The sequence below is a fragment of the Copidosoma floridanum genome, unplaced genomic scaffold (assembly GCF_036245765.1).
Source record: "Copidosoma floridanum isolate Cflo_tuat_1 unplaced genomic scaffold, Cflo_Japanese_pri ptg000027l, whole genome shotgun sequence".
NCBI lineage: Eukaryota > Metazoa > Arthropoda > Insecta > Hymenoptera > Encyrtidae > Copidosoma > Copidosoma floridanum.
Window position 1 is genome coordinate 9186343 of NW_028321904.1, and position 21437 is coordinate 9207779.

The 21437-nt window shown below is 32.0% G+C and overlaps 1 protein-coding gene across 3 annotated transcripts in view; it reads left to right on the top strand.

Moving 5' to 3' along the window:
* Positions 1 to 21437, top strand: part of MED28 (mediator complex subunit 28) — a 232066-nt gene that overhangs the window by 95752 nt on the left and 114877 nt on the right. For all 3 annotated transcript variants that reach the window (XM_089595687.1, XM_014358097.2, XM_089595688.1), the window contains one exon: positions 7814 to 8132. In XM_089595687.1, the coding sequence (XP_089451813.1) occupies positions 7814 to 8132 (319 nt within the window). The remainder of the gene's footprint in view (positions 1 to 7813; positions 8133 to 21437) is intronic.

The window sequence follows — 21437 nt, forward strand, 5'->3', positions numbered from 1 at the left end:
TTCGCTTCTTCCATGGATCCCGTGACCCGTAGTTTTTTTCTGGTAGAGATTCATTTATTTTATTAATTTAATACCTAACTATATCATTGTAGCTTGTCTTGAAGATTATGGTTTATTTATTATTTTTAATTTGAAAAAATAATTTTGTAAATAATCTTGTTTCTGAAGCAAATATAAAAACTTAGTTTTAAGATACAAAAATAAAACCAGTAGAATAGTTATCACAAGGTTTTTTTAACTGTTAGGCTCCGATGACTTCTTCTTAAAGCGAGAAGTATACAATAAAATTCTCCTTTTAACTATTTTTTTAAAATCATACAAGCCTCATCTATATAGTTAACTCCATTTTTCTGTCTTTTTTTCATTCTGGTCCTATTAAATTAATTTTGCTATTTATTAAATCTGAAACTCAACAAAAAGTTCTATTGTGGTCACACTTTTTTAAAGTTAAAAGGATGCAATGCTATTGTAATTTAAGTAAAATATTACTTGATATATATAATTGTTATCCAGTCGTTAATCATTATATTTAATCTTTATTTGGCAGTGAGGAGGGGAGGGGGGTTGGTTCGTGGGATGCGCAAGGAAGCAAAGCCCCACTAGTTTATATTTATGAGGTAAGCAGACTTTTTTCAATTTTCATTTTAGCATTTTATATTAATAATTTTATTTTACAACTGTTATTAAAGAATACTTTCTTTAAGTCTTTGCAATTTTTTATTTTTCTATGAGATTTGTCTCTGCATAAATATATCGGTGAAGGATAAAGAACAGATTTTTATTCCTATACATGTTTGAGCCTGATGTTCTACTCTACCTTAAAATGCCCTTTTCTACTGATAACTAAAAAGTTATAATTATCTAACTGCTCATTTATAAATGGAGTATTGGTAGTATATCTTCTTAAAATTAAATACTCCACCTCAATACGACTGCTTTTTAAAACTTGCAGTTAAATAATGCGACTAAATTTTTCGATGGACTTCTTACAAACATTTTGCACAAATTTCAATCAATCAGATAATTCGAAAATAATATTTATACTTAATTTTTTAATAATTTTTTAAAAATATTCCCACTTATAAGGTTCACAAAAATCATATTTAACAAAAGGCAGACTGTATTATCGTCCTTAACACTTAATCTTCATTGTATGAAGTCTAATTAAAAGTAAGTGTTTCTAATTTTATGTATTTAGAATGTATTTCATAGTTAATGTTGAGGTGGAGATGTTCATTGAGATGAGTACATCTTATGCAAGAATAGGTTGTTATTGGTTGGCCCCACCAACTAGGCATTTGATGCTAAATTTTTTTATAAGTTATGTGTCCATATAAATTTATTATAAAGTTACGTTTTTTTCGTTTAAAAATTGAAATATCTACAAATTTTTATATTATTCACTGAGTTGTACACAAAATATTATTAACATGACTATATAAAAAGATGTTTCTGGGACTGTTAACTAGGCAGTTAAATTCTAGATGATGTTGAGATAAATTTATATGTGTACGTATCAGTGTCAAATTATATTAGAACCGTTTGAATGTATGATTCGCTTATTACGAGATATTTAATTTTCATCCAATAATTTACCAATACTTTCTTCTCTTTATGCTGTTTATCAGTGGTTCTACACACCTTTCGTGAAATTTTAAGAGCCAGTAGGACAAAAGTAGTCAATGTAGTTGGTATAGAGTTTTTTTTTAAGGATTAACGATACACTTGTATGTTTAAACTCTAGTAATTTTACGATCACTGGACCACCATGACATTTTTACTGACCCCTGATCAAGATTACAGCTCACCTGGAATTTTTGGTGTAATTTAAAGTACAATAAAAGGTATTATTGATACTTGCATAGGCGTGAAAATTTGTTACTACCACACAATCACTACATAGATGCAATACGGGGTTATAAACTTGAGCTCATCCGCTTACAAAAATGAGAAAAAAAAAGTTGCAGTTAAGTTCAATGAATGGATAAAAATAAGTTACAGTTGAGCTCACCAAAAGATAAAATTTTCTGGATAAATTGGGTGTAAAGACATAAGTAAACATTAAAAATAAAAACATCTATTTATTCGGGTATCTCCACATTTATAACTAGCTTTAATATACCTCTAAAAAACACTTTCATTAGTGTAATACAGTTACAAGTCATTTTTCAAATACATAGTATATGAGTAATTCTGTCGTAACTGTCTCAGATTTAGTTTAAAATTTTTGGTTTTTCGAACCGAACTTCTTTCGAACCGAAAGTCTTTGTACACACGAAAAACGAGAAATGATTCCCTCGCCAGTCCCGGCGATTTTAAGTTTTAGCGGTATTGGCCAGTGCAATTTTTTAGTGCCAGTATGTAATTCGAAAAATGAGCATGAGGGGGCGTTGCAGAACTAAATTAAGCGTTTTTCGAAGCTGTTTCTATTCTTATCCTAATATTTATGTTAATCGAGGGACAAAAATAATGCACTATACGATCTTACTTATTTGCTAAAAGCATGGGCAATTTCAGTATAAATATAATCTATGATACCTAAAATTTATAATGTAGGTGCGAAAATTCCGAAAAAAAGCTTTATTTTGGTATGCGAGAGTCTTTTTTTTGAAAAGTTGAGTTTTGGACTAGGGTTGGAACTGACATTTTGAGGTGATATTCTTCGTAAAAGGGACAAGAAATTGGTTACATCTGTAAGTAATCGAGCATTCATAACATTAAACATGTCTTGACACTGCAAGCATAATTAATTGAAGTTTGAAAACGTAGTACGAGCTCTGGACACGATTTGAGCCACTTACGGCGGAATCACCGATGCACATATATTTAAAACAAAATAAATGTTATACGTCAATAAATATATTTACATAGTGTGATGCACACATTACTTCTATAATAAGGAGAAACGCTCTTCACAAACGTAAACAAATCCATTTTTCCTTTATTATATTCTTCTCGTGCAATTGCTCATGGAGCATAGGAAAAAATCTCGCTCCCGCTAGCTGTTCGACGTTGAAGACGATCAGTATTCCAAACTTTAATCATGTTTTTTTCTTATAGCTCCAGTAAAGTATTTGAAAACGGGAAAATATCTGGATTTTCATTGTAAAACATGTGATTGAAATGCGAGTGAAACGACTCGCAAGCGTTTGTAGTTCTTTCTGTAGTACTGATCGTAGATGCCCACAATTTTGGTGGATACAACGTGGATTCTTCTAAATATGTTTCTGCTAAATGCATGATAATAATATTAATCTCTTGAATTACTTATTCAAAAGCATGAGTGATCAAAATATTAATAAAACCTGCTTCGACTTCCTGTGGATTCAGAAACGTTAGACAAAAACCCCAACGTAGCCAAAATCTCGTCTCTGATTCTTTTTCTCGGTACAGGGTCGAGAGACCTGCAGATTATTGAATTTATTACAAATTAAAGTGGCTAGTGCTATATCAGGTCTTATTTATTCTAGTACACAATTTACCCAGAGTCTTGATTTTTCTTGTCCAGGATTGCGTGACGTGAACTCGGCATCCTTCTATAGTCTCTGCGAGCCACACGTTTCGAGCAGCACTATGTATACAAAGTTCTAAATTCACGACAATGCGTAAGGGACCAAATATTAACTGAAGATCGTTGCACTTTTTGATAATGTGATTGAAAGTGGTTTCATACGTTTTAATTTGTCAGGCTCGTGATTATGCGATCCCGATGTTTTTAGAAGTGTTTCACCAGTAACTTTTATCTGATTTTAGCTAGGCGTACTTTTTTCAATTTAAACTTATTGAATACCAATAGTGGCTTTCCTTTACTACTTAGCATTGCAATCAACGATGAGACACAGTACGATATTTATTCGTGGGACCTCACTACGCAACTGGTCGTACTTACAAACAACGGTAATTTGGTTGCTGGCATAAACACAGTACAGAGTTTGCGAATGTGTACTGTAGTATTCATCCTATCCTACTCATGAATTGTAACTGTCGTCAATTTATTCGTTCTGTGATTCGTCTAAGGCGCGTAAATATATATATTTTTTACATATGTACGTTTACTTAAAAAAATTTTTTTTTTAAATAAATACCTACTAACGTGGTGTATTTATTTTTAAGCTTTATTGTAAACAAGTACTTATAGCCTTGGTACAGTAGGGCACATTGTTAAATTATAATTTTTGCATATTACAAGTAAATGGCTTACATGTTACATTATTGGTTACATTTTCACATTTATACAGTTGTAGTTTTATTGGTACGTTGATGATGTCTCATAGACCACTTCGAGAGTGAAGGATCTATGTGGTAGGTATTAATACATTTGTACTTCGTTTGTACGTTGATGATGTCACATAGACCACCTCGAGAGCGAAGGATCTATGTGGTAGGCAATTTTTGCTGCAAGAAGGTCACCCATTCCTTCACGAGGAGCATTGCGTGGTGAAAAAGCACATGTGAAAATTCACAGAGGTACTTTTGCTTGGGAGAGTCACACTAGCCAGGAAATGAACACGCAGTCTCCCGCGTGCCGTCCCACAAACCAGCTGACCAAGCCACCGCGCGCTCCACATATGTATGTAAAACGAGTATCTATGAAATGGATAATATTATACTTCAGCGGTCTAAACTGAAACAATCATCTAGGCTTAAGTGCCATACAGAAAAGGTCGTTAAAATGGGCTTAGCTACTACATTTTTAATCGGATGGGCTCAAGTGCAATCGACCCTGCAATGCCCAGGAGGCCAGCCAGAAAGAAATTTCACACACAGAGATTAACCTACCACCAAGGGTTCTATCAAAGTAAGCAAAGTATCATAGAAGCTAGTGACTATCGACAAAGAATTTAGATTAACTCAAGCTATTGGAGTGCGATGTTTCCTTATTGTAACCATTGTGACGCGCAGTTTGGTAATGTTTTTGTTCTCATGGTAATCGCTTAATACACTACCAATAAAGTTGGAATTTAATTTTAATAATACATAAGATGACAATTCAAAATACTATTAAATAGGCATTTTTAAACGGTTAGAAAATTTTAACGGAAATAATAAACTTTCAATTTTATACAAGAACAACTGGCTGAGCTGTTAAGTCATTAAAATTTTGTTAAGTGCAAGGTAAAAAAAATTTCGTATTTTTTACTAAAAGTAACTATACTAAGAAAAAAATGGTGCTTGCTAATTTACGTTATCATCCAACATTTCGTCTAACTTATAAATATTTACTAAGGATATCACTTTTTATATTATTTAAATATCACACAGAAAAAACATAACATGCATTGTCAAGAAAAAGCAAAAAAGTGTTTGTTGCACTATTTTTGAAACGAGGAACATATAAATACTATGCTAGTCATACTTTAGAAATTCTTCTTTTCTCGAATTCTAATAACTTACAATGATTGCAATTGGAACGTTTGTAATAACAAAAATAAAATTAACAAATTTGTGCACCGTAAAAGCACCGGTACTTTCTTGAATAGCTTATAATATATATAATAATTAGCTTTTTTGATACTCCAATTACTTTCATAGAACATGAAGAATGCACTTATACCACGAAGACCAGTGATGAATAGAGTCAACTAAGAGGCATGCAATAATTCCCTTTTGCCTTAAGTTACTTTCAGCTCTCCAATTTCGCATCTTCGCACACCTTGCCAAGCTTCTTCATTGCAACTCTTTAAATTCGTAAGTTACTTTTTATTTTTTTTTTAGGGTTGTAAATGCAATCAAGTTTGAATGTGGCTATTTTTCTGGTTTCTTTGGAGTATTTCAAGACATCTGTGTCAAAACGTTTATAAGTAGCTTTTATATGTTAAGATTAATACAAACATCAAATTCAATTAAGAGAATTGTTGTCGATTAAGGTGGCTTCAGCACTTTCTAACTGGTTGACAAAGGTCTATAAAGCTCAGAAATGATGGTAATTAAATACGCTAGATTTATTTGCAATTCAATAACACTGGCGTTCTATATATATATTGAGTTAGGGAAAAAGTAATTTCGGTTTTCCCAATAGATCGGATTAAAGTTGCATATTACTAGTTATACTTATTCAATAAAACCATACCGCAAAAAAAAAGTAACAGTCCATAGAACATTGTAGACATAAAAGTAGCGCCATTCATTTACTCAGTCAAAAGTTGTTGCGCTTTGAAAATGGAGATTCCAGAAGGTCGTTTTCGTCACTTTTTGCTTTTTTATTTCTGAAAAGGAAAAAATGTAGCACAGGCTCATCAAAAATAGTGTAGTGTTTATGGTGATGAGAGCTTAAGTGAAAGCCAGTGTCCGAATAAGTTTGCTCATTTTCGTTCTATAAATTTCGATGTTAGAAATGAACCTTACCCTTGTCGGCCCATCGATGAAAAAGTTGAAATTCTTTAAAAAATCGAGGTAGACTGACAGTTTATTTTGTGACATAGCTATGAAACTAAAAATTGACTACAAAACAGTTTTGAAATATTTACATAAGGCTGGATACGAAAAAAAGCTCAACAGAGAAAAATTTAATGGCCCGAGTTTCCATTTCTGAACCGCTGCTCAAACGAAATGAACTTGAGCCATTTTTGAAACGAAGGATTACGAGTGATGAAAAGTGGATCATGTAAGACACTACTGTGCAAAAAAAATTGTGGTTAAAGCCCAGAGAAGCTTCACAGATGCTTCTGAAGCCTGTTTTGACGCCAAGGAAGGTGATGCTTTTTACTGACAACAACTAATGCAATTGCAGCAGGTAAAAAAAAACGTCCACAATTGATCCATCAGAAAGACGTTGTCTTTCATCACTTGATTCAGTTTTTTGTTAAAAAACCTTAGAAATTCTATGAGAACGTAATTATGGTTCTACTAAAAAAGTGGCAAAAGGTCATCGATCAAAACGGCACATATATCGTTGATTAGTGTTTGAAATTCATATAAACAGATTCACTTTGCAAATCAAAAAAAAAAATTGAAATCACTTTTTACCTAATCCAATTATTCATGGGATTATTTCTTCCGAAAAATCGATTTAATAGCTACACTTGTGTGGGAATCGTCAAGAAATCGACCAGAACTCTGGAAGTACACAATAGACCGCAAGTAATAAAATTTATATACAACCTGTTTATTGTAATAAATCTGTTAGTATTGGTATTAGAAAATATTTTGTTGACTAAATTAAACAAAAAAAAAAAATTTTAGAAAAAAGTGCTCTATTGTTTAGTACATATGTGTAGAAAACAATAAGTAAGTCTTATTTTCGTTTTTGACAATATTTTACGATTTTTAAAGTAATTGCAGTACGTATAATTAAAAATGTGACTAAGATAAATAATTTTTATGAAATTAACCCTACTCTTTTAATAAATATTTATACGTCATTCAGCGTGTTATGGCGTGGCACCTAATGCGTAAGCCATCTGAATTTCTTTTTCAAACTTCCACACCTCTGCAAATCAAAAGAGCTTCATCTTAATGGTTCTTCCTGACCAATGGCTTAGTTGTGGTAGCACTACAGTAAACCTTGATAAAAAGGTTGCTGGCGTATCTTCATTTACATTTATGTTTTAAGATGTACATATTAATTTATTAGTTTTACATATTGAACTATTGCACAGATGTAAATATGCATTAGACAGTGTTTAGTGTCAAATTTGAATATGACCCTAGATAAAATGAAACAGTCTTAAAAAATAATTCAAATGCGTATGAATGTACTCTAACTCATACAGTATGTATTGTAAATTATTATTTTTCCATATCAATTTTGAATACATTACTGATTTACTGCTATTATAGTAAAAATATTTCATTGATACGTATCTTTAAACAGCAATGCTTAGGTTTATTCAATAAAGATGATGGGTCGGAATATACAAGCATTGAAGTGATGATTGGAAAAGATGATACTAAGATTGAAGTAGATCAAGTGACTTTGAGATTTATTGATCTGGCTCGCCAAGTTGAGGCTTTTTTCTTACAAAAACGTTTTCTTTTGTCTGCTCTTAAGCCAGAACTTGTTGTCAAAGAAGATATTACAGATTTAAAATTTGAATTGACTCGAAAAGAAGAACTTATAAAAAAAAATTATGAAAAAATATTTGTGTGGCAAAATTTACTTGCGGAAATGCATGGCTGGGTTCAGCCTAATGGTAAGTAAAATTAACAATTTGTTTACCTAGTAAAATAAGTGGAGCTTACAAAATTTATTTCGATACTAAAACTATTATTCGAATTTACTTGAAAGCAACCTATAAATACCGTACTTAAAGATTAAAAGAGAAATAGTCTTTTTTACAGATTCGTTTTCAAGTACTATATGATAATTTTTGACGAACTCCGTGTTATAATACTTATTTCTTCCCCATTAAGATAATTTTTAAAGGACTAATTATTGTTTTGTTGTTACTTTAGGTTGTCTTTTCAACGCAAGATCATAAATAGGTACCCTGTAAGAATCTGTGTTAAAACTATTTTTCATCCTAAGTTCGGATTGTGATTATAAGTAGTATGATAACTATATTTATATTTATAGTACGATATACCAAGACATGAGATTAGTATTAGTACTTGCTCGCAACATTAATTTTTAAGGGACTTATGTTTGTAAATCGTACACTTTAATTGACATTGGTATCTACTTCAAATCACTTTAAATTGTTTTCCCTCGACTTATTTGTAACAAAGTTAAATTGTGAAGACGTAATTAAAATTTTATCCAAAAAGAGTACATGTTATTCGTTATTTTTTTCCTTAAATGATCAGTAGAGCAATAAAAATATTGACTATCGTAAAAGGACAAATTATTTAATGGAAATTAGTTATAGTGAAAGTTTTTTAAAGTCTGAGAAATTATATAAAGAAAGACTGAAAGCCATTTGAAGCCAGAATATACAAATTTATTATAATTAAACAACTATTTTACCAAAATTATAAAAAATTGCAAACAGTTTTTGATGTTAAGGTTGTGAAATGAAGACAGATAACTAAAAAAACTAAATTCTGAAAACAATGTTTGTTATTTTAATAAATTTTACATCTTGCAAATTTTGTTTGCGTGTTGAGTCAAGTACCTTGATTCTAAATATTATTAATTTTAATACCATCACTGCACATTAGGGCAGATCACTAAAAATCTGGCTAAAAGTGAAAGCAAATTTTTCTAAAATTTTCTACTAGAGTGTTTTTTTGGGTAAGATAAAGTGATACCTGAACCGTCATAAAATGTATGGAAGACTATCTAAATCTATTAAGCGCGTTCTTGTTAATACCAGGTTGGTGTGATATCCTAGTTTTTTTATTGACCCAAGCATCTATGTAATAGGCTCGTGTGCTATTTAAAGAGTTTAAGCGCAAAATTTAATGTTAGTTATAAGTGTTTAATGTATTTACTATGGTTACATGTTGGAATAAAAAGCGTTCTCTTGTAAGCATTATTAAATATGATGATAAATTTAGATCACAAAATTTAATAATTAATTTAATAATAATACATTTAATAATAATCGCAAAATTTTAACTAGTTGTCCATAGACCTGACTCAACTAATCTCTTAATTAATAGAAAGAAGAAATTTTTTATACTGATTATTAAGGAGCAAAGTAGATAATTTTTCATAGATCCCATATTAAATTTGCAATCTATGACCCCAAAAATTTTAAAAGAATCATTTACAAATCATACACACATCGTTAACAAATCATGAAACTTTCAGAAGCTCATTACAAAAGTACTCATGATTTTATGCTCTCCATTTATTTTGATTGTGTCGTGAAGCACAAATATAAGTTACTTATTTGTATAAAATTTTGTACATTCATTTTAACAGGTTATAGTGATAGTTCAAAAAATGTCAAGTGTGTTATTTCATAAATTTGAATTTGAAAACGGTACCAAAAGGCTAACTTCTATATTACTATACTGTAAAACTGTTTGGCAGTATTTTTTTTATACGATAAGTAGTAGATTTTTGAAAGTACTTTTTTTTTTATTTGAGACTACGGCCAAATGCAATTTTTTTGTACTGTAACGTAACAGCTGTTAATGCACAGCTGGGCTTACCCCATGAATTTCAGAATAAATTTAAGAAACAAAGTGCAACACTCCTCCTAAGTAAAAAAATTGCATGTACTGTTTATTGTATGCTACTTTTATCTGAAGGGTTATGTTATACTTTTCTCCCAAAAATTACGGGGAAAAGTTTTATTTTTGGCTGGTTGGAGTTTAAAGCATACCTTAAGGAGATTCAGTACATCGGCCAGAGTTTCTACTTTACCAACTCCTTTATTGTGAGAAATTATGGTTAATAACTAATTATCTGGCTGTTTAAACTCAAAGTAAGGAGAAGAGCCCCCAAGCTGTCGCTTTGAGGAATCAATCGATCCCAAATTTAATGCAATCCGTTGCAAATTAAGATAGAAAAGTTACATTTCCTACTTATGAAAGAGAGTGTCAGTGTGCATAATCTGAAATGTAACTTTTTTCAAAAAGTAATGTATTGAATTATCCGAAATTTGAACTGGGCCTCTAAAATAAAAAGGTAAATACCGCTCTTCTTGTATATTAGCAGTTGTTGAGTTAAAAAAAATTGAGATTCGTCGTAAACGGCATAACATAACCTATAAATCTGCATATGTTGAGTAAGTTCATAATTTAAACTGTATATTTTCAAAAACCATGAGAGGACTGGCGTTTGTTTTTTATTTTAGAGGCTCTGTCAAAATTTGAGATAATTCAGTATATTACTTTTTGAAAAAAGTTAAGTTTCAGATTATGCACAGTGACACACTCTTTCATGATTAGGAAATGTAACTTTTCTTTCTCAATTTGCAACGGATTGCATTGAATTCGGGTTTGATAGATTTCTCCAAGTTCCAGCTTGGGAGCTTTTCTCCTTATTTTGGAGTAAAACAGCTAGATAATAAGTTGTTAAACATAATTTCTCACAATAGAGAAGCTGGTAAAGTAGAAACTCTAGCCGATGTACTAAATGCCCTTAAAGTTATAGAATAAGACTCCATCGGTACCCTTACATTAAAAACTCCTTTTCTCTTTGCTAAGTGTCAGTGACCGTATAAGGAACTAGTAATAATCGCAACTTGTGACGTTTGATCAATTAATGCTCTAGCCATCAGTCTTTCGCCAGTAAAGTGAATGACATAGACTTTCGCAGTAGCAAGTAATATACCGAGGCTTTTGAAGCGAGAGCAGTGAGTATGGTGAATGGTCCCATTACTCTCCTTGACAGACTCACGATAAAGATTAAGCTTTAGGAAGGGCACTATGCAATAGTAAATGATGTCGCTTGTTACAAACAGAGTAAGAACGCTCGGCCTTACAGTGTTTTACTAAGTGAATTCCACGAAATTTAAGCGTAAACGAGATTTAAAAACGAAGTTCTTCTTATTCCAAGGTTTGGACTTGAAGGAGGGGCATTAGTAAGGTAATTGGCTCTTTTTACAACCAGAGATATTTGATGAAGACTTAGAAATATCTTAGGAAGAAACAATTTCATTACAGTGGGGGCTGTGAGAGCTAGAAGGTTTTGGTCTGGAGGCTGCCCGACTGTGTCTGGAAGAAGTGACCTAATTAGACCGAGTGAAATCAGCAATCGACCAGGAAAATGAATTCGCCCAGAGTTTTTTTGTACTGTCTTATTGGAAATTGGCAACTATACAGGAAAGTACAGTTTGCCAGGTATAAATTAGGTCAGAAACCGTTTAAGGTAGTTGTTTCCCAATGTAGAGGTCAATCGTATATATAGATATACAATCTAAGGTTATGTTCATATATCATTCAAAATATCAGAGATATGTTTAATTGAAGGCCTTTGCGTACACTTTTATAAACATATACATCGATCTTCTAGTACTCATGTAATAATGTGACATGGCCCTATACGCGATACTTGCTTGGTTATCTTCCAAAATCAAACAAAAAGCACTTTTTTGATTACTATTACTTTAAAACTGTGTGGTAAACAATTTTTTTTAAATGTATGTTTCTTTACTGTCTAACGTAGTTTCTAGTAGTTTTTTGATAACTTATAGATATGCGATTAGTTACAGTTTTTTAAATAATGGGGCTATGTAGTGTTTGCACTATTGCTCCAATGATAAAAGAGTGGTTTTTTGAGGAGGATATTTCAATAACAACGTGGTAAATCGGTCTCAAATTTTTAACACATATTTCTTGACAGTTATATTAGTTTTGCTGAAAATTTAGTATCTTCTTAGATACTTTTGTTTTAGAAAACAACTACCTTAAACAATTGTTTCATAAACAATTTCATCAAAATTGTTTTTATTATCTGAAAAAATTTTTTTATATGTTTCGGAAAATTAAAAAATCTTATTGTAATATATATACTTAACTTCACAGTTTTTATAATTATACAATCACCCCATAATTACATAATCATTTGTCTGCAAGAAAGGAAATGTCGGAAGATTCAAAGGCAACACTGTTTTTTACAATTAACACTCAAGGAATATATACGTGCTTACTTTTCGTGGCTCAACTTATCGTAAACACATATAGGTATACACTAATACAGGTGCGCACGCTGGGATGCCCTGAATGTTTGCTACAAAAAACAAATTTGTCACTTAATTTTTTAATATTTCCTTCCTTACAAGTTGTAGATAAAGGCTTACAGTTTATGATCACGTGTTGTAACGTATGAAAATTTGTTTCTTTGTTACGATAGTGGAATTCTGAAAATCAGACAAATGCATTAACAAAACTTTAGGAATTTTGTAATTGAAAACTGTAGGATTTAGGTATATACGTACATCCCTGATAGTTAGTTGTTTTAAATGTGCCAAAAAATATAAAAATATTTTTTTTAAATAAAAAAAACTATTTTCATGAAACTGCTAATAAAAATATTATTTGAATAATTTCTGAGCACATTTTTGCCTGGCTGGAATAACCATAAATTTAACTAACATTTTATATTTATTATCACTGATTATTGATTTAAAATAGTTTAAATTCTTACAAACTTTCCATTCGTAACCTTAATTGTACTTGTGGTAATTGCAACCATTTAACAAATAACTTTATAATATAATTAGAGAGTCCTATACCTTGACGTCGTTTTACACAGAAGATAGTGCAATTTTCGACGTCTTGCTGCAAGCGAGGCTGGTACAAAAAAAAAGCTGCAGCCTACATGTCTTCGTTAATTTTTAGTTTTTTTTTGTTGAAGTTAAACTTCTATATGCGCGTTATTTATAGGAGTAAATCGTCAATTTCAGAGAATTCTCTCTGGAAAAGTATATGATGAAAGTAAATTTTTACTCTCTTATTCGATCCAGAGACTTATAGAACAGTGACACAAATACATTTTTTTTATGCTTATTTATCAATATCATTCCAAAAAATGTCCTACGTACCTACCTAACCCCGAAGAAAGATACCTCTTACTTCTCTCATTTCTTTCCCCTCTTTCCATTTCCATTTTGCAACCAACATTTACCCAACTAGAATACTTTTCTACCTTCCCCATTTAGTCATGTTCATTTCAGTATAGCACGAAATAGTTAACGATTTTTCCTAATTGCTTCTTCTTGAAATATTCTGCTCTCGGTGATTTAACCATAAAGCAATGAGTTCCTGTCGCTTAAAAACTCAACTGTACTTATGTTTAGGATATTAATTTTTATCATATACTAACGTAATCCACTCTTGCTATGCGACAAACAAGAGTGCTATTTTTTTGGGTTCTTTGATATTCTTATCTTTCAGTTAACGACGTTTCGAATGATAAGCCTGCTATGCCTCCCAGGAAATATCACCTATGGAGAACGAAACGCACACGTGCAAGAAAGACAAATGAAATTTTTTTAAACACCTAGAGATGAGTTTTATATTGTAGCGTGAATATTAATACTCTTTATATGTAGTCGCTTTTTTGTCACAAAATTCGTCAATGTAAAAATTGGAACTCCATCTTTGTACATAAGATTAAAAAATCTAATATGACAAGTAACACCCATACTCACCCTACGAAACCCTTGAGTCACCCTTGCCTTCTATAAATTAATACCTATGTCCATCTGATTATAATGCCAAGCTTGACCCTTCAACTCCCTACAGTTCCTACGTTACTACGCCCGTGCCGCCATTATTTTACCTTCCCAGTTCCCTCTTTGTTTGCCCGTTATATACCTACGATAAGTTTGCTATGCCCTTCTATTGTAGCGTCTGTTACTAATAGAAACTTTATCTACCTACGATTTTTACTTTAAGCTATACCGTTTTTCACCATTTATATTTTCTTCTCCCTCCACTACTATTTTAACCGTTGCGACTATTATTATGACTATGAACGCTAGTTTTAAGTTATACTTTTGTACTCAAGCATGTTTCATGGATAACTTTAAGAATACTTATTGTAATGTCGTTCTGCTGCCTGCGCTCCTCCAGATAATATGTAAATACTACATGTGCAGTGGCACACGCGTAGCCATTTTTCCCCCTAGAACATTCATCACACGGCATACCATCGCGCATCCGTCATCATCATAGCTTCTTGAAAAGGAGACCTGTGCAGACTACACCGCGCGCATACCTATACACACTTGTACACCTCATGTACATACGGTCAAAGCAGTTTGGGTCGAAAAAGTTTGGAACCTCGTCTTGGGCCGCACCTTGGACTTGAGAGTTCCATAGAAACTGTCACAGCTTAGTCCCGCTCAAGCAGCTACCGCAACAACTTGTCTAGAAAATTACATTTCCGGCGACCCATCCGCATCTCTCGGAGAGGAAGGCCCATCGCATCCAGGTTAACCGGGAGCATCTTTTCCTCACCTCGGACTCATCAGCAGCACTCACTACCAACCGGCCCGAACTACGCCATCACACACATACGCACACATCCGTTCACCCTCCTCAGTAGAATGACTTCCTCGAGAATAAGTAAATAAATGTGTAATTCTATTTCATTTTATTTTTTCCTTTTTTCTTACGAGGAGTATTCTTCCGTTCTTTCTCTTCCCTTTACTCGTTGTGGAGTTTGTTCTGGTGCTAGTGCCAGGACGAATTCCAGTAGTAATATTAGGAGTAATCGTGTTCTGGCGACCATCAAGACGCCTTGCTCATCATAAACTCCTACTGAAATATTTATTTACTGTTCATTTAAATATTTATTTTTATGTGCTTGACCCGAGCATACAATACAAAATCATATTGCAATTGTGATTATGCAAAGGTAATGCTTTTACCTGTTCGCAGGCTGATACAGTATAGGAAGAAAAAAAATATTATAGTTACTAATTCTTATATACTAATTTTAACACTAATTAAAGATTACATTTTCATTTAAAATTGATTATTTTTGCAGATAAAGGCTCAATCTATTATACACTGCGTGTAGTTTTCGTTTTTTTTTTTTTTTTCTTTTCTTTATGGCATTTGTATCTTCAGGCATTTAATTATCATAACTCAATTATTCAATTTACCTTGATTATAGAGTAATAGTTTCTAGAGTCCACTTTTTCAGTGCATCATTAGTTTTATGGCTTCAACTGTTTTTAGAGCTAATTGTTTTCATCATTTTTTGTAATTGTACATATTTTTTTAGGTTATGCTTTTTGAATTCATATACTGCTTTTTTAGTAGTATTATGAACGTAAAGATTCATAAGCAAACTTTTGTCGTATGGTTAGATAAATATCTCGTGTAAAATTATTTTTATCGATTATTTTTAGTGTTTTGTTTTGCAGTCTCTGTACTGCTTCTATTGTGTTATTGTAAGGTCGTGTTAGAAATGTTATAAGCCTAGAGTTATTTTAAAAATATTTTTCTTAACAATTTTTTATTTATCAAATATTAAAATATCTATAGAAACCACACTTTGTTACTACATAACACAAATGATAATATATTGAATCACCTTCGATACATCGCACTCGATTATTAAATATATCGTATCGTAAAAAGTATACATTCATATATTATTTGCCAGAGAAGTATAACTTTATACTTGGGTACCCAAGCACCTACTAAACTATGATTTTTTACTTACTTTAGACGTATTTTACAATAATCGATCTGAGGCTGTCTTTTGATATTTTTTTTTTTTAAATTAACTGACATAATTCCAAATACTGGGAAATCACATTTTGTGCTTCTAATCATAGAGTTATTACTAATAGAGTAGAGCAGTGAGTACTTAATGCGTAATTGTAAATGTCTCGTTAGAAGAGAAAGACAGAGAATGAAAAGACCTTTCATCACCCCTCCCACAATCATGAAAACTTTGAAAGTATACCTATACATAGAGGATCACTTTATTTGCTCTCTCCTTCTACCGATAGGACGTGTTTTAAGTCGATTCCCCTACTCTATTAGTAATATCTTTATGCTTATAATACGATGATTTTTTGACTCTAAACTTTTTCAATATATTAGATAGTAATAATAATAACCGAAAAATTTATTCCTTGATAATCATGTGTCAAATAATTTTTAAAATATTTTTAGGTAAAGTTACTTATAAATTAGAAATATTCCAAATATTAGTAACTAAAAATGGTTTTATGCATTTTAGACGAAATGAATCCTTTTTTTGACATCGAAATAACAATTAGTTTTTTCGATGTTTTCCAAAATAATTATATTCGGTGGTTCGCAACGTAATCTCAACCTGTGAAAAATCGAATTTCGTGTTGTTAATGCGACCACTTATTAAATTTCGAAAAAATGATGAGTAACATTAGGAGTTACATAAATAGTGTCAAGTATCTGTGTAAAAAGAGTTTTTTTTTTAATACTGTTCGTGTGTGTGTGTGTGTGTGTGTGTGTGTGTGTGTGTGTGTGTGTGTGTGTGTGTGTGTGTGTGGTATCTTCGTTGTGTCGTGGAATAATTGGAATGTGTGTTGCGGACGTGTAAAAGAGATACTGTTGTTGCGGGGCTAGCTTGTAGAGCCTATGCATGAGAGGGTGTGTCTAGCGTTTTGGGCGCTTCGAAGAGCGCGTGAGGTGGAAAGCGTATCGATCGCAGGGTTTAGTAGAGCTAGAGCTAACTCAGACAATAGTTGAAAAAGCCAAGCTAACTGATGGAGCGCACAACGAGGCTCGCGTGGCAGTCAGCAGAGTAGATTGTCGACAAGCTGCCCTCAACATACCAGACCTGTGCTTCTTGATTTGAAACGACGTAATAATCAACCTCATCGCCGTCGGCGGTGCCCTGGTGTGAGCATTGGATCGACCATTGTCAGGAACATCAACGTCAGCATTCGAAGGGCCTCATCATCGGCGAAAGCGTCAATTTACCAGTAAGGTTGAAATAGTGTCGAGCGCAGGTAGTTATAGTCTGTTTTCAAACTTCACTTAAATATCGAGTGGTTTTTTTTGTAAGCGGCCAAGCACTGCGTGATATAATAATAGTCTTTTGTTGGTAAACTAATAAATCTCGCCATCAGTTTATATATTATTTGTGTTTTGCTCCATCAAAAATCGGAATTCCAATCCTTCATTATCATACCACAGAACACGTGGCTCCGTCTCACTCACTACCTTAATTAGTGGAGGCGTCAACAAATACTCTACAGTTCATGTCAATTAAGCAAACCTGAAATTTTGTAATATAAGTGACTTAACTTTTTTTTGGAATAAAAAAAAAACTGATACTATTCTTGTAACTTAGCAATAATAATGTATCTATGAAGTTTTCATAATTCTATTTGGGTATTTGTGACCTAGTCTTAAATGACGATAAATCAGATTTCATGCATGTATTGCATTTGCATATGCTAATGTATACTAAAACACATTCAAGACCTATATTACCTTTAATTATACCTTGAAAGTCCTTATAAAATATTGCAACATTAAGGGACCGTATCTTAAAAAAATGATTTGTGTGATGTAGCGTCTATAAAGATTTCTGTAATGTACGCTGAAAACTATACTAAAATTCAAAAATTTTTTGAGTGAGGGCAAGCGTTAGGGAAGACAGAGGGCTATCATGCAATTTATGAAGATACTTTTTATCTGGCTAAACTACCTGATGAATTCACTTGGCAAATACACCTGGAAATCCACCTGGAAATTTAATATGCAAAATGCACCTACAATATCTAACTAGAAACTTAATAGTTGTAATCCTTCGCGAATTCCTGCAGGAAATAAGTTAAGAAATCTTGCAGAAAGTTTATTAAAATCCCTGGATTTAACTCGAAATATCTACCTAGATTCCTAGAATTCAGGTACATTTTGGTGGATTTCAGGTGAAAATTTTTAATGGAAATATTATTTATATAAAATACTGATAACGTTTATATCGAAGACAATAATTATCTTTGTTATTAAATTATTAAAATGTTACAGATTTAAGATCATAAGCTCCTAAGGCATGGAACTCATTAAGGCTTAAGGCTAGAAATATCTAACACATGCTACCTACAGAGTTATGAGGGCAGTTATTTACAATTAAATATTTGGCGACTATTTTTGGAATAAAATCATAGGGATGTAGAAAAAAATTATTAACGTGGACTATAAAAAATAGCGTCAGATTTGTTTTCAATTTCCAATATTATACATAGTCAAACGATCGTATTATTAGAACATAACATTCGTTTTCACCATATAAGATTAGATTACCATTCTTAAAGTAAGACAATCTGTTCAAATTAAAGTAGGAGTATTGACAGATGCAGGTGACTCTGGCAACGAGGCAACCTTTTACCTATTACGTAGTTCCTAGAGGGGCTTACGCTGACACACTCATTAAGTCTACCTGGTTTAAGGTATAATTCTTGTCCGTTTTGCGGGTACGCACTAGAATGGCCGTGTGTAAAGCCCTCTTTTTTCGGCAATTGTAACTGAGACGCTCGCCTCTACCTACTCTTTGGTCAGCAGTAGACCGGCGCGCATCTTATGAAGCATGGCAAACTTTTCCAGAGTCGACAACTTTCTCGTAGAAACGAGTATCAACATCACTTTAAGGGCCTTTTTGAAGCCATTCGTTCAGCCCCATAATAAGCTTCTAAGTACCGTTTCGATTATATTCTCTTTTATTTGAGAAACAAGCTTGTCAAGCCAATCGAGTAGTACATGAAGCTAAGCACGAAAAATCTAGCCTAATTCTTAGTTGAAGTTTTTGTTCTTTTTGTTATCGCCAATTTAATTGTTATTGTGTCGCGATTTTTCCTCGTGGTTGCGATTCAATTCATTGTACGAATTTTTATTTGAATAAATAAGTTGTTTTGTTTCTCAGACTGATAATTTGAATGTTGTTTTATTTCGTGTTTGTTACTTGCAGAATATTATATAAAGTTTTGTTAAGTTCCTAAGACGTTGATGTAAAACAAAAAAAAAGTGTATATAAATATATTTGCAAAGGTGATTCAAGGCTTGATTAGCTTTAGAGCCTCTGCTGATTGAGCAAATCATAGCAATACTAATTTTTGAAAAGGCAGTCTGATTTGTTTCTAGTTTTCTGGTCACTGATATTCTTTAGAGTAACAGTTTCTTTGTCAATCATAACCTAAAAACGTGTCATAATCAGATTTTATACATGGATTTATTTGCACTCTCTGCTCTAGTCACTTTTTACGTTTTATAATTTTATCAGAAATTGTTGAATCAAAACATAGCCAGTTTTTAGCATGAAATCTAATTCTTAGCCATTTAAAGTTCGATCACATACATACCCAAAGAGAAGAATAAAAAATTTGTAAATAAATTAAAGTTGAAAAATAACAGTAAAAGTGCAAGATTTTTTCGATTTTTAGAACCAAATAAAGTCACTGATGTTACAAAATCTCATGTTTCTTCAATTGACATAAGCTTTAAAACCCTTTAAATAACCCGTTTTGCACACATACTTGCCTTACTCATTATTTTTTTAAAATTTAATAAATGTTTTTAACACCAAATTCAATCTTTTACAAGTTGAGATAATGTTATGAATCACCGAATATATTAACTATGGAAAACATCAAAAGAATTATTATTGCAAAGTGTCACCAAAAGTGTTCATTCTGTTTTAGAAGCATGAAACCATTTTAAGATATTATTATTAATACGAATATTTCTAGTTTTTTCAAGTTGCATTGAAGTCCAAAAAATTTTGAAAAATTGTTTGACACTAGTTTCTAAAGGAAAATAATTAAAAACGGTGAAGAGAAATTGTTGTAAAATATCTCTAGAGTACGGAAAAAAAATGAAAAAATAAAAATATGGTAATCGGTGAAGAAATGTAGGCTGCAGCTGGTTTCAAATTTTTCAGTTTAGCTGCTGCGCAATATATGCTGCAATGAAATTCTTAGTAAGACCGCTCACTATGACCACCAGCCTTCCTTCTAATATCATTTTCCGACTCGGAGGACTAAATGTTAGTGACTGCGGCTGACTTACAAAGCTTTTAATAAAGGATTGACAGTATTACTCAATTATATTAGTAGATACGTAGCAAAAGGAGCGTAGAAAAAACAAACTGCAGGTGAGCAACACGTCGAAATACTTATTAAACAATAAAACACGAGACACAGCACTTCTACTTCATCAAACTATATTGTATTTAAAATACAATATTAAATTTAAAGAACAAGTTTAAAATTTAAAAATTTAATGCACCAGAGTCTTGTCACACGGAGATTTTACTAAAATGGATTGACTGTAAAATAACTTTTACTAAGTGGTGTAACTAAAGAAGTGGGAAGATGTGGACTGGTTATTCGGCGCTACGCACCAGTCCGGAATATTGAAGAGTGTACCAATATAACACAATAAAAAAACTAATTATTGTATTTACGTAGCTCGCAAAATTCAAAAACTCTTTGTACTGATTTATTTCCATATTGTCGAATATTACACTAAAAATCAACTTTTTTTTATGCTTGTTTAGTACCTGATTCTAATAGTTTAGAAATAGTGTCCTAAGAGATTTGCGGTGAAAAGGCTGTCTTTCTCGAACACTTTTTCAAAGTTTGACTGTAGGGTAATGATTTTAAGGATTGTCTAACTATGTTGCAAGTTGACGATGGCTTGGAATTTTTCTGTGTTTTCTGTTGAAAAAAATCATATGGAAAAATCACATGCATTCATGTGGTTTTCATATGGTTTGTGATGTAATTTGTCTACATTTTACATGGTTTTTGCTTTTTAATTACTGTATTTGTTATAGTTTTAAGAGAATGGTTTTTTTTAAATCTTTCTTTTATATTACTTAAGAGCAAAGCTTATAAGCTGTCTAAAAATTATTTGATCTTGAAATTGTGTAATAATTGATACGTTACGCTATTTATCCTAGTTGTGGAATGAGCTCCATGATTTTGAGAAACCAAAACAATGTTGTAATCTGATACTAAAAATCATAAAAAGAGTAAATTCACACTGTATACAAAATGAAAATCACATGTCATGTGATTTTTTCACATGGTTTTTGATGTGGTTTTTTTTCAAAAGAGTCATAAATAAGTTCTCATATATAATTGAAA